At 39.7% G+C, this 20,188-nt stretch overlaps 1 protein-coding gene across 2 annotated transcripts in view; it reads left to right on the top strand.

Moving 5' to 3' along the window:
• The window catches only part of mpp7a (MAGUK p55 scaffold protein 7a), a 141,484-nt gene that overhangs the window by 53,234 nt on the left and 68,062 nt on the right, over positions 1 to 20,188 (top strand). For both annotated transcript variants that reach the window (XM_088918544.1, XM_088918545.1), the window contains one exon: positions 9,355 to 9,473. In XM_088918544.1, coding sequence (XP_088774670.1) covers positions 9,355 to 9,473 — 119 coding nt within the window. The remainder of the gene's footprint in view (positions 1 to 9,354; positions 9,474 to 20,188) is intronic.

Below are 20,188 nucleotides of genomic sequence, written 5' to 3'. Positions count from 1 at the left end.
GCCCTTTCCTCCTTACAGATCTCCTTCAGCTCTGTGACATTTGACAGCTGTCTTGTGTGGACAGCTCACTGCAGGTCCTGCCATAACATTTCATTGGGATTTAGATCCAGACTTTGACTAGGCTGTTATAAAACGTGGAATTTCTTCTTCTGCAGCTGTTCTTTTGTAGATCTGCCTGCATGTTTAGGATCATTGTCTTGCTGAAAGGCTCACTTTCGGTTCAACTTCAGGTCGCAGACGGATGGCCTGAGTTCTCCTCTAGAATCTTCTGATACATTGCAGAGTTGATGGTTGAGTCAATGATGGCAAGCTGTCCAGGTCTTGAAGCAACAAGGCAGCCCTTAACTATCACACTGCCACCACCATGCTTGATCATTGGGATGAAGTTCTTCATTCGAAAGCAGTGCCTGGTTTTCGCCACACATAACCTTTCTCATTGAGGCTGGAGAGTTCTACCTTTGACTCCTCTGTCCAGAGACTATTGTTGCAGAAGCCCTGTGGATCATGTAAGTGCTCCTTGCTGACTTTCAGATAACCAGCAGTGTTCTTTTTGGAGCACAGTGGTTTTCTCTTTGCTTTTCTTCCATGAAAACCATTCTTGTCCTGTCCTTTTCTAATAGTTCAGTCATGGATTATCACATCAGCCAAGGTGAGAGTGACCTGCCGTTCCTTAGATGTTATTTTGAGAACTTCCTTGATAAACTTCTGGTTTGTTCATGGAGAGATTTTGGTAGGACGACCACTCCTGGGAAGAGTAATTGTGGGTTTGAACTTGACAGGTGATTGGTGGGGCCCCAGATCCATCAGATCTTTCCAGACTGATGAGCATTAATAACACATTTTCTGAGGGCCTCAGAGATCTCTTTAGATCTTGATTTCTTTACATGGTGTGACATCTTTCCGCACACCTGTTTGATGAAGACTAAACTCACAATCTTTCTGATCTTTATATGGGGGAGGGCTTCTAAACTCTCCCCCCACCTAATTATTTAAACTCCCTCAAGTGAGCTAATGAAACTAGAGGTTAGCTTACTTTTTCACCTGTGCTTTATTTACTCATTGCTTGTTTAATTCATTCATCATTTTATTTCATGAGGCATGGGATTGCTTACTATAAACCCTTTTGGAAATTTACATTTAGACTGGTTTGATTTAAAAAGTGCATCATGATAAGTCAATGAAATTTCCATATTTATCTTTAGGTTTCACAAACCTTTTCTTGGTGTTGTAAGTTGGTCTTGTAGAACTTAAGTATCACAAGAGCACCTGTGTCCTAGTGGGCTGATAAAACGTCAGCCTTGTGATAATCCTTATCAATTGTTGCATGAAGCACAAAGCCACATTGCATATTGATGCCTTTTTTTCTGCTTGGTATTGGGCCATGTAATGTACTGGATCTGTTTCAACAGCTGCTGCTGTGGTCTGTCTTGATCACAGACACCAGTAACCTGTGCATTTGTGCCGTAAGTACTGTTTCATTATGACATTCCTGGCCTTAAATGTAACTGTTAAATGTAAATCCTTGCCACCCCTTTTCCAGAATTTATTGTAGTGTGATAAAATATGATATCTCAGTTTTTATATCAAAGGATATCCTAATCGTTGAAGTTTATATTGTTTATTTGAGCTGCACTGAGAAAAGGCTTTATTTAGAAACACAAGTTCACCGTACATTCTGTTTAGAAATCTGGGGATTCATTTTCCCTGCACCAGAGCTTTAATTGGACTAGAAGCCAAAATAATAGATGGTAATTTTCGAATGGCCTCCGCGATGAGCTTTTGCTTTCACTGTGGAGGCCAGTTTCGAGTTCTGTTACTGACCTACATTCACCAACTTTCACTCTTCCTTAACATTTTTCTCAGACACGGGCTTCCTTCCGGCTGTCTTAGCTGTATTTTTTGTTTAACTGTTACTGCGTTTCCTTTTAGCCACCCTCATGCAGGTACTGTAGCTCCCCCTGTTTCCCATGGTCATGTTTGTAAGGAGTATTAATTCCCCATATGTTGGAAAGCAGGTGGATTTACCATCCACCCCAGCCTCCGTCAGGCAGACCAGACACGACTTAGCGGCTACATCTTTGTAAAGTTGACAGCAGCATCCAAAACCCAAATCGAACCGAGGCCTTCGATAGCCCTCAAGGGCTTGGTGCTGCCCCCTGCTTTCATTGAGGCTGTAAAAGTTCACAGTGTTGTTCTGGGTCTTACGTGCAAGTTCCTTTTGTGTTTACGGCCCCATTGAAATATTAAAATGAGAAGGCACGGATCTGCAACCTGAATCGCAAGCAGGAGAAGTACAGAAGAAAAAGTCTTTACCAGATACCCTAACGAGTGAAAGTGTATAAATTTTCTGATCCCTCACATCCTTTGCCACTCGTTTCAAACAAGGTAATTGTTTTGTAATCAGCAGGAATAACGAAACGCAGACCCCATGTTTTTTTATCATTTAACTCGGGCTTATTGCTTCCACAGACCTGTCCTAATAATGTAGCTATGAGGGATATGACAAGAATGGTGATATTAAATTTCTCTAGACTAACAGTAAATTTTTCCATACTGATGTCAAGAATGTTGAGCATCTGGAATCTGCAGTGTGTGTAGCCCTCGCTACGGGAGCACTTTATCGATTTCGAGCCATTTATTCTCCTCCCAGGAACTAGCATTTTGCCATAGGAATACAGTACTGTAATACAAGAATTTGTTGCAACTGGAAAAGGTCCCTGTTTCCAATTACATCAGAATGAAAATTTCCACTTCGTTTGAGAAAAAAAGAAAAAAGGAATTTAAATTCATTTTTTAAAGGGATAATGATATCTTATCCTGTCCCGATCCAAAGTACACAGAGAACTGAATAGGTAATTATTGCATACTGTTCAATCTGAAATACGTTCTGAAATGACTGAAGCATAGGGGCCATTATTTTAGATTTAAAAAAAAAGGTTTTGACTAAGACAGTTTCCTCATTTTTTTTCCCTTCAAAATTCTTCTGAAGAAATACTGGCTAATTATGTAAACCTAAAAGTATGCTTTTGTTTTGCTTTGAGTGGATAGTTTTAGGTAGGCAGCTTGTAAAAGTTTTGTGTACTCATACTTTATCTTATAGTAAATTCCCTCAACGGTACTACATTGCTACAGAGGAAATATGTGTAGCTATATTCTGCACACTAGGGCAGCCTGAAGTCTGTTTGTGAAAACTGTTCTTAAAAAGAGGCATTTTAAGTACCGATTCTGTCTTGTTAGTGTGGGTCCTGTTTAAGATAATTTATGTGTTCGCATGTGTTGCTGAAAGTGAGCAAATGGACGTGCTGGTGAACAGAATTTGGCAATTGGATTTATGAGTCTCCACTTTTAATGCTACTTTCTTGCATTTTTTTGACAAATTCCAAGGGGGACGGGCTCAGATTATAGAGTATTTAAAACCTGCAGTTTTATAGACTAGCGGACTTAAACTGAAGTTTCAAGGTTCTATAGGAAATGCATCACTTAACTAAAATGAGAATTTTAGGAAGTGCTTAATTGCATAGTATGCATGAATTTAATATTTAAAAAAAATCTGTAATGGAACTAAATTGTTGGGGCTTTTTTTTGCAATAATTTTAAAGTGTTGGACATGTATAAAGAAAAGTAAAAAGGCAATGTTGTGGAGTAAATTTGACAGGGTACTTAAGTGTAGCATTGCTTGATACATTGGTTAATATTTGGTTTCAGTAGGTAATATTTGATTTCAAGGTGTTAACTTTGTAGTTTTAATGAAATGATTGTAATTAGTATGAGTTCATTCTTTAATGTAAAACAGTAAGTGAAGAGTTGAGGGCCTGATTGCATTACTGTCTTGATAAATCAAATAGTGTCATTCAAACCTAGTGAAGTATGTTACAAATAACTCTCTCTAATGCCATCTGCACAGTGGTTGTAAAAGGATGTTGTTGTATCATGTCGTGTTTCTGAAGGAGTTATGACTGTTTTTTAGCCTTGTTCAAGATATACGTTACTGTTATTTTTAACACAGATATGGATGTGTTGTGTCTTCATAATTTAGTATGCCTGCTGTGAAAATAAAATCCATCACCATGCAGCCTCAGGCAATTTGTTAGTAAAGCTATTCAGGAAAATGACGAGTTTCTTAATTGAAAAAGTATGTACGGTTGTCTTGTATAACATCAATAAAGGGTTTGAATTTGATTTGACAACTGCGCTTGCATGAGCCCATGATCCATTTTAAAAAGGGACTTGAGCAAATGGCTTTGGATTATTGAGGGCCTGAAGATAACCATCCGTTCTTTGGCGGAGATATGCTGTTCAAGAATTGAATACGTTTTAATAAGTTAAAATCTCTCGGACGTTCTAGTGTTGCAGATGGTAGAGGTCTGCTGGAGCTAGTTAAACACCTACATGTTTTTATTGCCTCCTTTATTCTTCCAATTCAAATTGGTAAGTCGTTTTTATCCACTAATGGATCCCAAATTGTAAATTTGAGGTAAAAATGTATTGTCTTACATGGAACGCCTCCCAACAGCAGTTACATTTTTTTCCTTAATTTTCTTTACAAGTCAGGCTGCCTGAAACATTTACATGCCATAGCTCTCTGCTGAAATATTGACTTTGAAGACGTCCAAGTGTTTTTTGGAAATGGTGGCAGGAATGCATTTTTCTTTAATAAACCCTTGACAGATATATGGTTCAGTTTAATCACTTGTTCAGCACCTGCAGATGCATAGTTGAATTAGGTCAGATGTTTATTTCCTTTTGTCATTCTGCAGAAACAAGCTAATTTAAAGTCCAAATTATGCAATTAAATTGGGGATTTCAGAGTTTACAACTAGGAAAATTTTCCTCTCCGCAACGTTTCAAATGAAATCACGTTTTGGAACTTGAGCCCCTGTTTCTCAGAAACGATAAAAAATAAGTAACAATGAATCAATTCTGCAGTCTTACCACCATATTTTTTAGATGTTTTCCAATAAATATTCATCATAAAACTTCGGCAGAAATTATTCAAATCTTGCTTTCAATTTAGTTGTTGTTGAAAACTTTTTTGAAGAAACATTTTCTATTATAGTACACTCTAAAAATTCAAGATTTGAAGGGTGCAGGCTTACCTTTTTCCCTGTCATTGTGTGTTTATGGGTGTTACGGTTCTAAGGATATTTTCAATTTTTATCCATCAGCTCTAGTAGTTTATGAAGAACTGCTTTCCTGTGCTTTTACTGTCACCACATCTAATGTAGAATAAGACAAACTTGGTCTTCCTCTTGTGAGCTGGAGAAATCACTGTAGACCGGAGCACACTGATGGAAAGTAAAGTTCTCCTGAGAGAAGGGATGAAAAATATTTTTGTTTTTGAATAGGAGGCAGTGGTCTTCATTTTATTTTATTTGTTCCACTTAGAGAGACCACAGTTGTTCCCTTTGTCAGCTAAGAGTTGCCGGTTATCCGATGGAAACCCTTGTTTTGCAGTAGCATTGTAACCCTGCAAGATCGAGAAGGTGTGGTCTTTCTCCGTTCATGTGTCTCACAGAAGCACAGGTGCAGGAACAGGCAGAGGATCATTCTCTCCGAACAGGGGATACACAAAAGACAAAACACAATGCACGTGGGAAAATCGAGGAGGGAGCCACAGTCCGAGGCCAAGGGGTGGGAAAGGAAGATGAAAGAAACGAATATGATAAAGGGTGGCTAAAGAAACGGACTTCTGGGAGTTTTTCAAAACACGGACTTGACACATTCGAAAGATGTTTGAGTAGGTAGCTGGGCCAGCATGGGTAGGCTGCAAAGGACAGGCTAAAGGTTTATTCCATGCTGAAAGGAAAAGAAAAAAGTCTCTTGACACCCGAAGAAGGCTCCATAGCTGAAACGTGGTGTCTATTTTCTTTTTCTTTCAGCACATTACCAAGATGCCTTTGAGTCTAGTGCTTCCTGTTTTTACACACTCATGTTTTACCATAAGTATAGTCCCTTCACATTGATTTACTTCAATTTCTGGTTTCACATGCGGTTTTTCTTCGAGTCACCATCACATGCACATCATGTAAAGTTTTCCTTTGTCTATATCTTGGTTATTGGACTAATAAAAAAAAAAATCCTTAGACTTTTATGTAGCGCTTTTCTGGACACTACACTCAAGGTACAGATAGTGGGGGCTCCCCTCCACCTCCACCAGCGTGCAGCCCCACCTGGATGATGCGACGGCAGCCAAAGTGCTTCAGTCCGCTCGCCACCAGTCACGATGGTTTAAAGGTGTGGGAATAACGCCTTGTGTCTTCTACCCCATGTTCCTGCATGCTTGCCTAAAACTGTAACTTCATTTACAAGACACAGCCCAGCTTCAGCCTCCCATACATCACGGGAGCAGAAGTATGACTTCTTAGGTACAAGCTGACGAACACTGACCAGAACTTCCGGTCGGCAATAAAGTGAGCTCCGCCAACATTAAAAAAAACAAACAAAAGCAGCTTTGCAGTCTAACCAGCAAGGTCACAATGCCTTTAGATGTTTTAAGCATAAACTAGATATTGATATGTTTGCCATACCCATAAAAGCACATTCATTTTTCCTTGTGCTTGGAATGATCAAATTGGAGGACTCAACGGGTGCAGTGTAGAGAAAATGCATCACATATGAGATTGAGCAGCCCAGCCCAGCCATAATGTGTTATGAGGGTCAGTCGTGATGGCTTTTCCATATACCCCCACTCCCCATCATCCTGTGTCCTTTAAATCATTTATAATATGACATGTTATTCAGCTTTAAAGCTGTGAATTAATGAGAGGAGCAGATGCCCCCACAGCTACATTCTGCCTTGGATTGGTTAGGAGTTTGATGAGCAGCGCAGAGTTTACTGGGGCTGAGCAAACGTGGACTGAGAGGATCCAACAGTCAGCTTCCTTTCCGAATGAGAATGCTTGAGTCGAATTGGGTTCTACCTACCCTGTGCTGGCAGTGGGCAGAGAGGTCTTGGCCACTTTATTTTTTAACTCTGGCTGATAACCTCTAAGGCAGTCATTGACGAAAGTTTTTAGGTCTGTTGCAGAATCCTCTGCGTCTAAAACATCAGGACCCTTCAGAACCTGGCGTGTAGTGGGACTTTATTGTCCTGTGACAAAACATTTTGCTGTTCCGATTTTATTTTTTGGTGCGACGGTCTGGTCTGTGCAGAGAGAAAATTAATCTTGGACCAGTACTGCCTTTTATTTTAGGCGGTAACTTCTGTTTTGCTCATAGATGGTACAATTAACAATTAGAGTTACAATACAGCAGCAGGAAGCTGGACTAAAATGAAGCATGCTGAACACATTACACTCAATCAAGTCCACTTACAAAGGACACTCTTTAAGGTCCAGAGATATATTTTAAAGCTTTAACTAGGCCTACACATTTATCTGATTTAGTTTTTCCATATATAACCAGAATCAGCTGATCCTGGCTTACCTGTGAGTGGTTTACTAATCACTCTGGTAACTAATAGTTACACTTAGGGCAGCTCTGCTTATTTTGTACCTATTCTGAGAGACAATTTATACTGGGATGTTTGGAACCCATCAACTTCTCTTTCTCCTTTAAAGCTCAAATTTGAAAAGCAGACTCCTTATAGAAGCTGTTTAAAAGATTCATCATTCATACTAATGTAACAACAGAAAAGTGCTTTGTTCATTCTGCAATTACGAAAATGGTATTATCAGACGTTAGAATATGTTTCATTTTGGAAATTGCTTGAGATCACATAAAAGTGGTCTAGAAGAAACATAAAAAAATACATATTTTCCAGAAAATGACACAAACATTGATTGGTTTCAGATTTGCTTTCGAAATGATTGTTTTGGCTTTTCAAATGGAGAAACACAGGCATGAAAACATAAATCGGAGACTTTGTAGCACCACCAAGCTATACTGTTTAAAACTGCACCAATGAAAAATTAAGATAAAACTAGATGAAGCAATTGATAAAAGTTCTACGAATCTAGACATTTTGAGATCATGTTAGGCTGCTTATTATTATGTTCTGAGCAGTGCTTTTGTTATGGTGGTTGGAGGTTTGGTCCAGGAATATAATTCTATTGTGTACTACAACAGTATTCATCCTCATATCACATTAGGAATAATGCCAACCATTGAAATGTTCTGTTTTCCTTAGAAATTACAAAAAACTGCTTACAGATGAGAGGAATATTATATTCTGTTGTATGCTAGTAAACCAGATTTTCCAAAAGAAAAAAAAACATTTGAAATAACAGAAATTCATTTTTAAAACACAATTTGCGAACATTACATGCTTCCTGTTCAAGCTTATTACACTAAAACGAACTTTTTTGTTTTTTGTAATGAAAATGTTTTTGTCATTTTGTTTTAATTTTTTTTTACTTGCAGCAAACCCATGAAGACGCGAGTTCATTATTTCTTCTGTTAAAAAAGCTCTTTAAAATAGGATAATGACCTGTAGAAGTTCCTGTAGCCTCCTGCAAATATATACCCACTGGTTTTGCACATTATAATTGAAGGAAAAACTGTCAAGAAATATTTGTATAAATACGGTGCATAGTTCGATAGTGATTGTGCTTGTGGAAAAGGAGATGATATAACTGTTAGCTTAATTAGCATGAATGGTTTAACAATAGTGTTTTGATGAATGAATATACAAAATAGTTTCAAGCAACACAGCAAAGACTGCATGAAGGAGTGTGTTAGATGAAGGCATTGAATCCAGGATCTCTGGCTTGAGGTTGTCAGTTAAAGGCTGCAAACAATGGATGAGAGGAGGTTTGTACATTTATGAACATTAAAATCATAAGTAGTTCAAGTAGGGAGCTGCGTCAGCATCCGTAGGCTGCAAAGGAACAAGTAAAGGTTTATTCCAGGCTGAAAAGAGAAGAAAGGAAATACAGCGTTTCGGGGCCACCCTTTTCAGCATGGAATAAACCTTTACTTGTTGCATTAAAATCATAAGTTTGACGTCTGAACATTAAAATCACGAGCAGAAATCTTTTGTTTAACAATGAAAACCCAGGAAGAATGAAAAGACGGGAAGACCTGGAACAATTGCAGGACGTGAGGTTTTTTGATAGGATGTTCCCTGGAGCCGCGGCTCGAGAGGATTAATGAAGAGGAACTTAGGAGCCTGGTCTCTCAGTTCTCTGAGGAAGATCAGAACTTAATGAGGCTCTTTCAGCGCTGTCTGTTATTTAATCCGCACTTGTAGAAGAGCTCAGAGGAGACGGAACCAGGAGTGGGCGGGGATGTGGGTGCACTGGGACGTCCCCAGATCTCCACGGTCCATTTTTTTTAAAAATGACTGGCGGCTGGCTTACGAGCAAACCCTCATGAACTCGGTGCTCTGCCTGACTGTTCCCTTTTCATTCGCAGGTCTGTACGAGCTGCTGGCTGCCTTACCGTCTCAGCTTCAGCCTCATGTGGACAGCCAGGAAGACCGGACTTTTCTCCGGGATATGTTTGGTGAAAAAAGCCTGCATTCACTAGTGAAGGTAAACTTCACTTTTGTTGCCCTTTGAGAGAGCAGAGGGGGGAAAAAAACAACTAAACCTGGAAAATGTTACTGGAGCGCCAGATCGCAGGCCTGCTCTGCCCAACTTCTGTTACACACACTTTTTTTTTTGCCCTCAGACTCGATCACCCAACAGCACTTCCTTCAACAGCACTATTGATCCCATTCCTCCAGCCGAAGCTGTTAAAGCAGGTAGTCACAGAAACCCGAAGATGAGCAGACTTGATAGCCTTATAGTCTGGCAGCCTGTACTAATGAGGTAAACACATGCTGTCTGCACTTGTCTGGTGGAGTAGCCAGAAACAGGGTTGGGGAGGGACGTTTGGAGCCCTTCTCCGGCCCACATGCCAGCGCGAAAGGCAGTGCGTTGGTCATAGCTCTTACTGCTGACATTGCTGCTCGTAGCTGAAAGCTTGTTATCATAAGCTGTACCTGAAGGAGGGTAAACCTGAGCATTTAATACTGCAATAACCCCTCCCGCCTTAGCAAAAGAAAACCTTTTTCTCCATTAACTGGCTTGGACGGGCTCCAGTTCCTAACGTGCCAGCGAGAGCGTGTAACGACTTCTGAATCCTGGAATACTTCAGATGCCTGAACGAGGGGTTGAGGTTAGGGACAAGTGAAAACCGAGTAATTCTTTTTTGCTTTATTTGTCGAAATGGAGTTTTGCTAGATAAGCCCCCCCCTTATGTAACGCTTTTTGAGAGTGTTAGTCAGCAGTCAAATTCAATTTTTTTTAGAACGAAGCAAATTAACTTGAGATTCCACCAAGACGTATTCCAGAGTTATCCCTCTGAAAAAGTAAACAAATTCCATAAGAGCATCACATTTCTTTTTTTTTCTTGTTCCCCTAGCCTCTCCGTCCTCGTGCCATGCTGTCCTCGGGCTGTTCATGTAATTGTAGGCGTTGTTAGGATGAGGGATACAGTGTAAACACAAGAACTGGCTACTGAGATGACTTTGATGGGCCAGATTCCACAGGCTTTTCATCCGAGGTAACATTCACTGAGGGTTTTTTTCCTTTAGAGATTTTTAACTGATTCATGTGAAGGTGCTTAGGTGCAAAAAATAGTGCTTTGATTAATGCACGTTACTAGTGTGCTTTTTGACTATACCTGTCAAAACGCTCAACTTACCTCCAAAAAAAGCTTTGCATTATTTTCTGTAAATTCAACAGTGATGTCTTCAGAAGTATGCTTTAGTTGGTGGAGAATCTAAATCTTATGTTACTCTCCAAATCTTCCATGTAGTGTACTTTTCCCCTCCCTGCGTTCGTGTGTTAATAGTTGTGGTTAACCAGCGAAGCCAACTGTGTGAAACAGCATTGTGGTTTTATCAAGCAATTCACAGTTGTTTCTTGATCGCCTGATGTGATGTGTGGTTATAATAAGGAGATTGCCTCTCAAAATGGAAGTTTCTACAACATAGGTGAGAGAAACATACATTAGATTCAATGTTAAAGTTGTATGAAGGACGTTGTGTAGCAGACTAATTGGTGCTAGTGTTTACCTCTAGCTATTTTTGAAAAAACAAGAAAACTGAATTGTGTGGTAATTGGGGTAAAATCTTTTCGGTGCAACAACACATGCGTGCACACATGCACTGTTCCTTGTTTTTCTGTTTTCAATTAGGAGAGCACATGACGTGGTATTCATTATTTCTTGAGACAAAATCTAATAAAAACGGTTACAATAGACCAGCTTGTGTTTTGTTTGCTGTGCCAGAGGCCGTGTTGGCGTGTTATATGACCTGTTGGACAACCACAATAGGCTGAGCCAGACAATGGAAAGCTATAGCAGCAGCACAATCTAGCACATGTTGGTAGGCTGGGGGGGGGGGAAATAAGAGGAGTGTAGTGTCATTGTCGGAAACCCTGGTTGACCAGCAGCAAAAGGACTGAAGGAACAGTCTAGACGGTTCTAGAAAAATAACCCTGAATAGCAAAGAAAGGTTTGGCATGTGGATCATCCAGGTAGACCTTTAAAAATGTCACATCTTATAGGCTGCCATGAACAGTTTTCTATTTCAGTGGGTCTGTTGGTGGCTCATTTCTTTCTGAAGAGGAGAAATAACACAAACACTTTGACTCTGAGTTTCATTCTTCATGTGTCCTACAGGAAACAATGGTGGTCACTCGTTTATACAACAAGATTCTATCCCCCAGTCTGTAGGTATCTCCACAGCACACCTCTGAATTAGTGCCCTGAACTGTATTCACCAATAAAATTGGCATCTGCATGTGTAGACTAATCTGTCTGTATTGGTATGATGCAGATGAGTGGGTGTTTCTTTAAGTTCTACATAAGTGGAATCCATTTTTAGACTTGTTAAGCACATTTCTTTAATTTTCTAAAGTACAGGTCCATGAGATCCATTGTACGGTCCAACATCCTATGAGTTTTGGAATTTGTTCACCTTTGGCAAGTGTGACGCGTGCAGGTGGATGTGGTTACTGTCAGCATCACGCTATCAATAATAAACCTGACCTCAATTTCCAGAAGCTTTTACAGGGCTGCGAAAGAGGTATTTTATGCTAATAAAGAAAATATTATAGTAATCTGACAAGTTAAACACTGAAGCTGGTCATATGGAAGGCATCTACTTTCACCTTCCTAATTGTTGAGAATCAGATGTCAGTCCTTTTGGCTGCTGGTGTAAGAAACCGTCAGAGCTGTGCAGTTGAGCAGACTTTTTCATCGCTTCACCTAGTGTTCATCTTAATCTCTTCTCTTCAAATGCACAAAGAAAACAACATGACCCCTGTTGACTGTTGATGAACAACTACTTATTGACTCTGAAAATTCGAGTCTTTCAGTCACTTTTAGCAGAAAAAAGAGCAGTGGGTTGATATTTCTTGTTTCCAGTTAGAATGGAACATTTTCTGGTATGCCCTTTTAAAAATCCTCACTTTGAATGAGGCTGGCTAACTTTTGGCTCCCCATAGTTGGAAAAGAAAAGCCACAGGAAATATGATACTACGTTTAATTTCTACCTGCTACAGGTAGTAAGACTAAGACCACGATTCTGTCAACACTCATTTTTCTATCAGCGTAGAAATTCATTTTGGTTTTGATGTCCTTGGAGCCGATAATCTGTTTTTCGTGGCTCTGCTTTTTTTCCCCTCTAAATTTACAGTTTAATTTTCCTCCAATGGATTATAGCAGTTTCCATTATTAAGCTCAACTTCAGCCATGTTATGCTTTTAACCTGGCTTTATACATTTACCAATAGATCATAGCACAGACTGAAGTTTGGATAATGTGTAAAAGTATGGTGTCTTTAAATAGAAAAATGTAAGCAAACGATTTTAAACTGCAAATCCTGTTTGCTTTATGTAATCTGGGAAATTTGGTTTATAATTCATGATCAATGTATACAGTAATTCAACTTTTTCTTTAAAGTGTGTACTGTAAAATAATTATTTAATTTGCCCTAAAATAGTGTTTAATGCTAAGTTTTGGATTGACTTTTCTTTAAATAAAGTTTTAATTTTTTAGTGAAAGGAGTACATAACTCATGATGACATCTTCGCTGTCTTGTTTCAGACAGATGTCTTAGTAAAATCAGTTAGTTTGTATGACACAAAAGTATCATGCTGGTAACTTTTTTTTATTACGCTGGTAATCAAAGAAAGTTATTTTCGCTGTTCAAGACTAAGAAGGTTTGGTTCCTTCAGTCTTGTTGTGTTGGACTTTTACTTAAGTCCTGGGATGTATCTGGTTCTGTCTTCTGTACTGATTTCACAGCACCAATATCCGTCTACATTAAACATCATCTGCTGGGCATTGGCTCAGTCTTGATGTTTGTCTAAATCTCTGTGAATTTAATTTGGAGTTTCCATAATGTTTGCTTATCCTGTCGTGATGTTCTCAGATGATATGAAAAGTTTACAAACTAAGACAGAACTTAATAAGAGTAGTGGTCCTCATAAAGATCCCTGCGGCACCCCACTAAAACAAAATTTTGTGGGGGGATTAATATTTTGGGGGTAGAGAAAAAAATGTTTGTGCCTGCTATGGAAAGGTGTTCTTTTGTGGAGTTCATAATTCCAATTGTACCATGTGCTTCGATTGAGGAATAATTTGGATCAAGGTGTGGTTGCCTCTTTTTGTTGCTTACACGTACAGTACATCCTATCTGCGCACATACCGACCTAACAGCGTACTTGTAAATAGTAGATAACCAGTAATCCAGTTAATTCTTTGCCTTTTGTGGAAAAAAAAGTGTTATAATTGAACTGTAATTAATGAATTACACGGCATAATTAGAAATACAGTCGTGTGGGTGTGCCAAGTTCAATTACAGTTCCAAGTAGAATTTAACTGTATTAACACATGACACAGTTGCAGTTGTAGTAGACGGGCCTGACAATAGTTGAATGTAAGAAAATCTCTTACAGGAATTCCTAGTGTAGCAGCCTGCCCTGAGTCTTACTGCTAAGGAAATAGAAGCTGAGGAGAAGTTCTCCTTGTGCTTTGTGTTATGGGCGTAGTTCTTTATCTCTGAGTTTCAGAATGCTAATTTCCTTCAGAAACTTTGTGAATTTGCTTTTTAGAAGTGTTTTTATTATAAAATTATGATATATTTTATCACTTTAAAAAGGCATGTAAGAATCACCAGTAGTAAATCTTATTTGTTCTAAAGTAATGATAACTGAAAATTGCCTAAAGGTCTTTTTTTTAAGCAGGGGTATCGGCATCTTAGAAATGTTTGTTTAATAAACCTATAACAGGACAGCAAAATAATCCTACAGAGAAACAAGTAATCCAAAAATGTAATACAGTCTCATTTTATAATAATGGGCAACATCTTGAAGAGTTTTTATAGATATTTTTTCCCCACAAATATGAAAACATCCAGTAGCTTCTACAGTATAAATCATTTAAATACATATATCGATTCTGTATGTGCTGCTTTGAATTGCTTGCATGGTAAGGAAATGGGATGTTAACTATTTAAATAGTCAAGTGAAAATGATACTGAAGGTGTTCTCACACAGTATTGGTTTAACACCCTGCAGAAGGGATAAGTCTGTATTTCACGTGGTATTCTGGTGCTTATTTACTTCTGTGCATCGAAGAAAAAGCAGTGAGATAACTTATACATCAAGTACAGTGTGAGCTCAACTTGGAGAAAATTGCCGTTTCTTTGATATTGCTCCATCAGTAAATTTATACTCCAGCTTAATGATATGCCTGTCCCAAGAGATTGGAGTTGTATTACCCCTAATGTTTCTTTGCCCTGTTTGGGGAATAAACTGTAATGCTTTCCAGCCATATTTAAACAAATGTCTGGAGAATATATAATCCGACAGAGATGCTAGACCTCCCTCAGCAGGTTCTTGAAAAGGTGCATTTTCTGAGTATTGGTAAGCTTTGAAGGAATGAAGAGTTATTCTTCATTAAGCTTGGAAAGGGTGGATGTGTGTTCGTAGTGGTGGTGGGGGGGGGGGATATTAACGATGCAGGAAATCGGCAAGTGCAACCAAAACTTTCATTTGGCATTGCCCTTGCCTTGGTGGCATTGATGAACTGTCTGCCACTCCACGTTGGCAGTAGTGCTATACAGCATTCTGCAGACGGCTAGCTTGGCAGTCAGTAAGCCCACAAATGCAGTCATTCATGCTTATGTTACTAAAAAAGCTTTCCGATAACGTTTGTCATTTTTTTTTTGGTGGTAATATTATGCTCCGTTCCTTGCTTTGCAGGAGTGAGAGAGGACGTGCTTGTCATTTTGAGGCACTTGTTGCTCCTGCAATATGCAGTTCGGTTACTTGTGCTCTGTGGATGTTTTATGGCACTCGTAAAAACACATTTCTCCATCGCTTTGAAGGAAGAACAGCAGGCTCCCTTGATATATCGGGAGGGCTTGAATAAATATTTTTAAATGACATGAATTTTACTGTAGAGCTCCTACATCTGACTGCCTGTGCCTTTTGTGACAGCTAGGTGCTGTCTGTTTTGTAATGAGGTAATGAGGTGTTTTGGATTAGCAATTGTAATCCAGGCAGTGGATATAGGATATAGTTTAACAGATCCAGATGGAAACAATTCCTAAAGGTCAAAATAATCCATCTTCTAGGACGTTAAACAGGACCTCTTTGCTTCCAAACAGGCTCTCAGCACAGTAATACAATATTGCCATGTACTCATTTCTAGACACTTTACCAGATGCGTGTTCATTTATTTAGAGAGCTCGAAGGACAATTTCTGCCCGTTTCCGTGCTCTCCACAGATCCTGCTCATGGGCAAACCCCTATTTTATAAAAATACACTCCTGGGCACTAGGCACAACGTTTGATCTGCTCATCGGGCACCAGCTGGGATAGAAAATGCTAGATAGAAAAGCTGACAAGATGTATTCATTGCAAAAATGAGGGGATTTCTGACGCAACCTTTTTGCAAACTCTTATATCCTACCACATTACAATGACCGCTGGGAAGTGAAGGTTAATCTCTTAATTTTCAACGGTATCTGATTTAAAAGTATGGCTGCATTTTGTGGGGGCCGACTCGATCAGAACTAATACCTGGACTCCTGAAAATCATAAGGTCCATTTTCTTCAGTTTGAAGGATAGGTACGCTCCAGCGTTGAAAGGTATAATTATTTAGTTTGTCTGCTTCTCCCATTCCCACAGGCCGCTGGGGCTTCCAGCTCTAAGTTTGCAGAACCTGTAGGTTGTGCAAAAGGGAAACGGGTATAAAAATCTTGCATCATCTGACTAAGACTCAGTCGCTCAGGAATTTTCGGGTCATGGTAGTTTGTAGCCTAAGTAAACAGTTTGCCATAAAATCTTCAACATAATTTAATACCTTGCAGTATAAGTCTCTGCATTGGAACCTGTTGTATCGGTTCCCCTTCGTCTGAAAATCTCCCTCATGGACATTACCGTTTTTTTGTAATCCTCCCAAAAATAAAAGATGATCACTGTAGAAATGTTTTTTTCTTGTTATAGGATGTATCAATAGGTTTTGGTGTTTTTTTCCCCAACATGTCTCAGGGCACTTCTGTCCTGTAACATTTAGATAGCAGACACACAGATCAAATACATAATTTAAAGTCAAAGGGAAGTAAGATCACAAGGCTTTGTAATAGAGTTGCAGGGGCAGGTGTCTGCCATTCACCATTACCTCCTTCCTTGTGAACCATGACTTAGGCTGCAGCGATCCTGTTCATGAGTAATAAGGGTCTCACTCTTTTTTTCCCTTTAAGTAGTAGTTTGTTAGGCAGGGAAGATTTCAAATGTCTAATTTGTCCAAGCACTGAATATGGAGTTTTTTATGAAGTACTGTAGCTGCTTTAATTTTTCTTCCGACGTGGTGACTGAATGCCTGATATAGTGGCAGTTTGGCTCCAGTGTAAGTTGTCTACAACTTTAAATAGATGAAACGGAGTTTGTGGATATGATCCTTTCTAGAAAGGAGAGATATCTTGACCAGCATTACGTAAGTTCTAGAGACAGGTAAAAGACAACATCTGTCCTTCAAATATTTCAAGCTCCGTTTTATGTAGAGTTTTTTTTAAGTAACCAGCAATAAGTATTTTGTTTCTTAATAATCCTCCTTTTGGGGTGGCATAGCGGTTAGCATTAAGGCCTCCCGGCACCAGGGCCATGGGTTCAATTCCAGACCTGAGGTGCTATCTGTGTGGAGTTTGTATGTTCACCTGGGTTTCCTCTGGGTGCTCTGGTTTCCTTCCACAATCCAAAGACATACTGGTAGGTTATTTGGTTTCTGGGAAAATTGGCCCTGGTGTGAGTGTGTGCGAGTGTGTTTGTTTCTTTGCCCTGCAATATACTGGCGTCCCGTCCAGGGTGCAACCTCGAACAACCCCCGTGACCCTGTACTGGGTTGTGGTTATAAAATGGATGGATAATCCTCCTTTAACTTCATGTGCATTCTTGATCCTCAACTTTTTATGCCTCCACGGTTACAAACGCAGTGCCTTTATTCCAGTGACGAGTAGTTTTTCCACTAAAGCGGTGTCCCTGCCAAAGGCTGTATCACTCGAGGCCTGAAGAATTTGTGCTATGATATGTAAAGTGCAGTAATAGCTTTTAAATGCGAGACATCGTCAGAGAGGCACATTTTTCTGTAGATGGACAGTCTATTGGATCCCGGCCTGAGCTGTAAATAAAGCATTTCATCTTGCCTTCACCAAGAAGATTCCACAGCAACTAACCAGACACTTTGTAACGTTCAAAGCAGATGTCATTTTCTGGATTGGAGCACATCGAAAGGGACACAGATTCAGCTTTTAAATTTCAGTGGAGATGAAAGCAGTATTTTTCTCTATGTCCTTCAGAGGACTTTGGGACTGAGGGGAGGGAAAATGACTGAAAAGTCATTTTCCCTGACTTTATAACAACCTTATTGCAAGAACTCCTCTCAGCAGGCACCCTTTGCCACAAGGAAGGGTTTATCATAAGTTTCTTCTTCTCCATTTCTCATGGACGTCTGCTCTTTTTACTGCTATCAGTGCATGCATTGTATACGAGCTGCCTGAACTGGCGGAGCACCTCTGGGTGTAATTGAATGACAGATGTAATGCAGAGTATTTTATGTGTAGAATAATGTCGACTTTGCATGGGGAATTGAACCCAGTGGTTGTGCTCTTTCAAAGCCAGAATGTGAATTACCTAAAAGGGTTGTTCTTGGCAGACATGACATACTAAACATAAAACATCATTAAAGATTTCTAGGCTAAGTATGAAGTTAATTATATAGGGTATATGAATAATACTACGTGTCACAGAGATGGATGGTGTGAATTCTTGCACAAATGTACATCTTAATTCCTTGAGACAGAAAACAGCAGTGCTACGTATGTTTAAATTAATAATTAATTATTTCTTACTGCCGTTAGTATGCATTTGATATCAGGGAATTATTAGGTGTGGTATTCTGGTCATTTTGATATCTCCGGTATATTTGCTACTTGAGCTAAATGAATATTCAATTCCGTCGTTCAAATCCACTTCTGAATGTCCAGATGAATTCAGTCTCTTTTTGAGCCTAAAGGTAATGATGTGATTGATCTGTGAGTTTTTGGGAATTGGTTCTCAAACATCCCTTAAAGGTTTTTCATTCATTCAGAATTCTGCTGCTCACATTTTTCACACCGTTGTCCTGTTATTAACACTGTAATTCCTCTCCCTCGAAGGGCTCCTTACTGTCACACACATCTCGTCTCCACAAGCTCAATCTCAACTGCTCCTCTCTGCTCCTGCCTCTCCCCAGTCCCCTGTCTCCCCCTCTCCTCCACATCCACTCCTCTGCAAAGATCTACTCTCAGAAGCCAGAGCTACCACATCTCTGACTGCCTTTCAGCACTTCCTCAAGGCTCAAGGGATGTTACGTTAAAGTTGTTCAGCGCGCTAGTAAGACCTCATTTTACAATATTGTGTACTGTTTTGGTTTCCCTAATACAGAAAATATATTTCACCCTGGAGTCAGTCCAGAGAAGTGCAACTATATAGGTTCCTTGGCCCAAAGAAATGTCCTACACCGACATGCTAAAAGTGCAGAATCCTTATAGTCTAGAACAGAGACGATTACAAGGGGATTTAATGCATATACTCAAAATGCTCACAGTGTTGTGTGTGCATGGAACAAGCTGCCCAGGTATTTAGGCTTAACCTTAAAAACCTGGCTTCTTTCAAGAGATGGCCAAATTAGATGCTTGGGTGCGGAAATCCTTTATCAGTTGAGCCACTCAGAAAGCCTAATGTCTGTTAACTTTCTTTGACTATCATTTTTCATTCCTGCCTTTGTTTTCAACATTGATTGACAATGACCAAATGAGTTTGTTTTATTTAAGAGTTAAAGCATTACACTCCACTGACTCTACTGCCTATATGTTTAGAAGTTCAGGTAATTAAGGAAATAAAGGAAACACAGTACATGAGTGATGCAAATTATGTTGAAAGCGGGTGTTTCCACACAGATAAGGTTCTTGAGTTAATTGAACAATTAACATCCCAGCATGCCTCATGGTCATGTATAAAAAATGTTGAGCAGGCCCAGTTGCCCATTTTTTTGTCTACCATGGCTGGAAGAGGAGATCTCGGTGACTTTGAGAGAGGGTGATTGTTGGGGCACTTTTGGCAGGAGCTTCACTAATGAAGACTGCTCGACTTGCTGATGTTTCATGAGGAACAGTGACGGAGGTGATGTTGGCATGAAAGTCTGGGGGAAATACACAACTGAGGGCGGAAGCACATACTCCTTGACCGTGATGTCCATGTTTCGAGATGCAAGGCAAAACAGATGAGTAACTCTGAATCAGCCAACTGCAAATGGGCAATCTAAGGCATGAGCAGGCAGTTTCATCAAGAACAGTCCTCAGAGAGCTTCACGAGAAAGATACTGAGTTTAGGCTGCAAAGAGCCCCCATTACATCTTATTACACAAAAATGCACTTCTGTGAGTACAGTGGTGCAAAGAACACAGGTAGCGGTCTACTAAGCAGTGGGGAAAAAAGTCATTGATCAGAAGAGTCGTTCTTCACCCTGTTCTCAACAAGTGGACATGTACATCTCTGGCCAAAAGAGGCCTACTGGCCCAAGCGCTTGTTTCCCACGGTCAAGGGTTCTAGCAGCTCTGTTATGGTGTGGTGTGCATTTTCCTGGAACGGTTTAGGTCCACTGAACCCCCTAGACGTTAAGGGAAATGCCAGTAAATACAGAACTGTTC

Source organism: Atractosteus spatula, chromosome 6 (genome assembly GCF_055471065.1).
Source record: "Atractosteus spatula isolate fAtrSpa1 chromosome 6, fAtrSpa1.hap1, whole genome shotgun sequence".
Taxonomy (NCBI): domain Eukaryota; kingdom Metazoa; phylum Chordata; class Actinopteri; order Semionotiformes; family Lepisosteidae; genus Atractosteus; species Atractosteus spatula.
The sequence above is the reverse complement of the archived record's forward strand: the minus strand, read 5'-3'. Positions and strand labels throughout refer to the sequence as shown.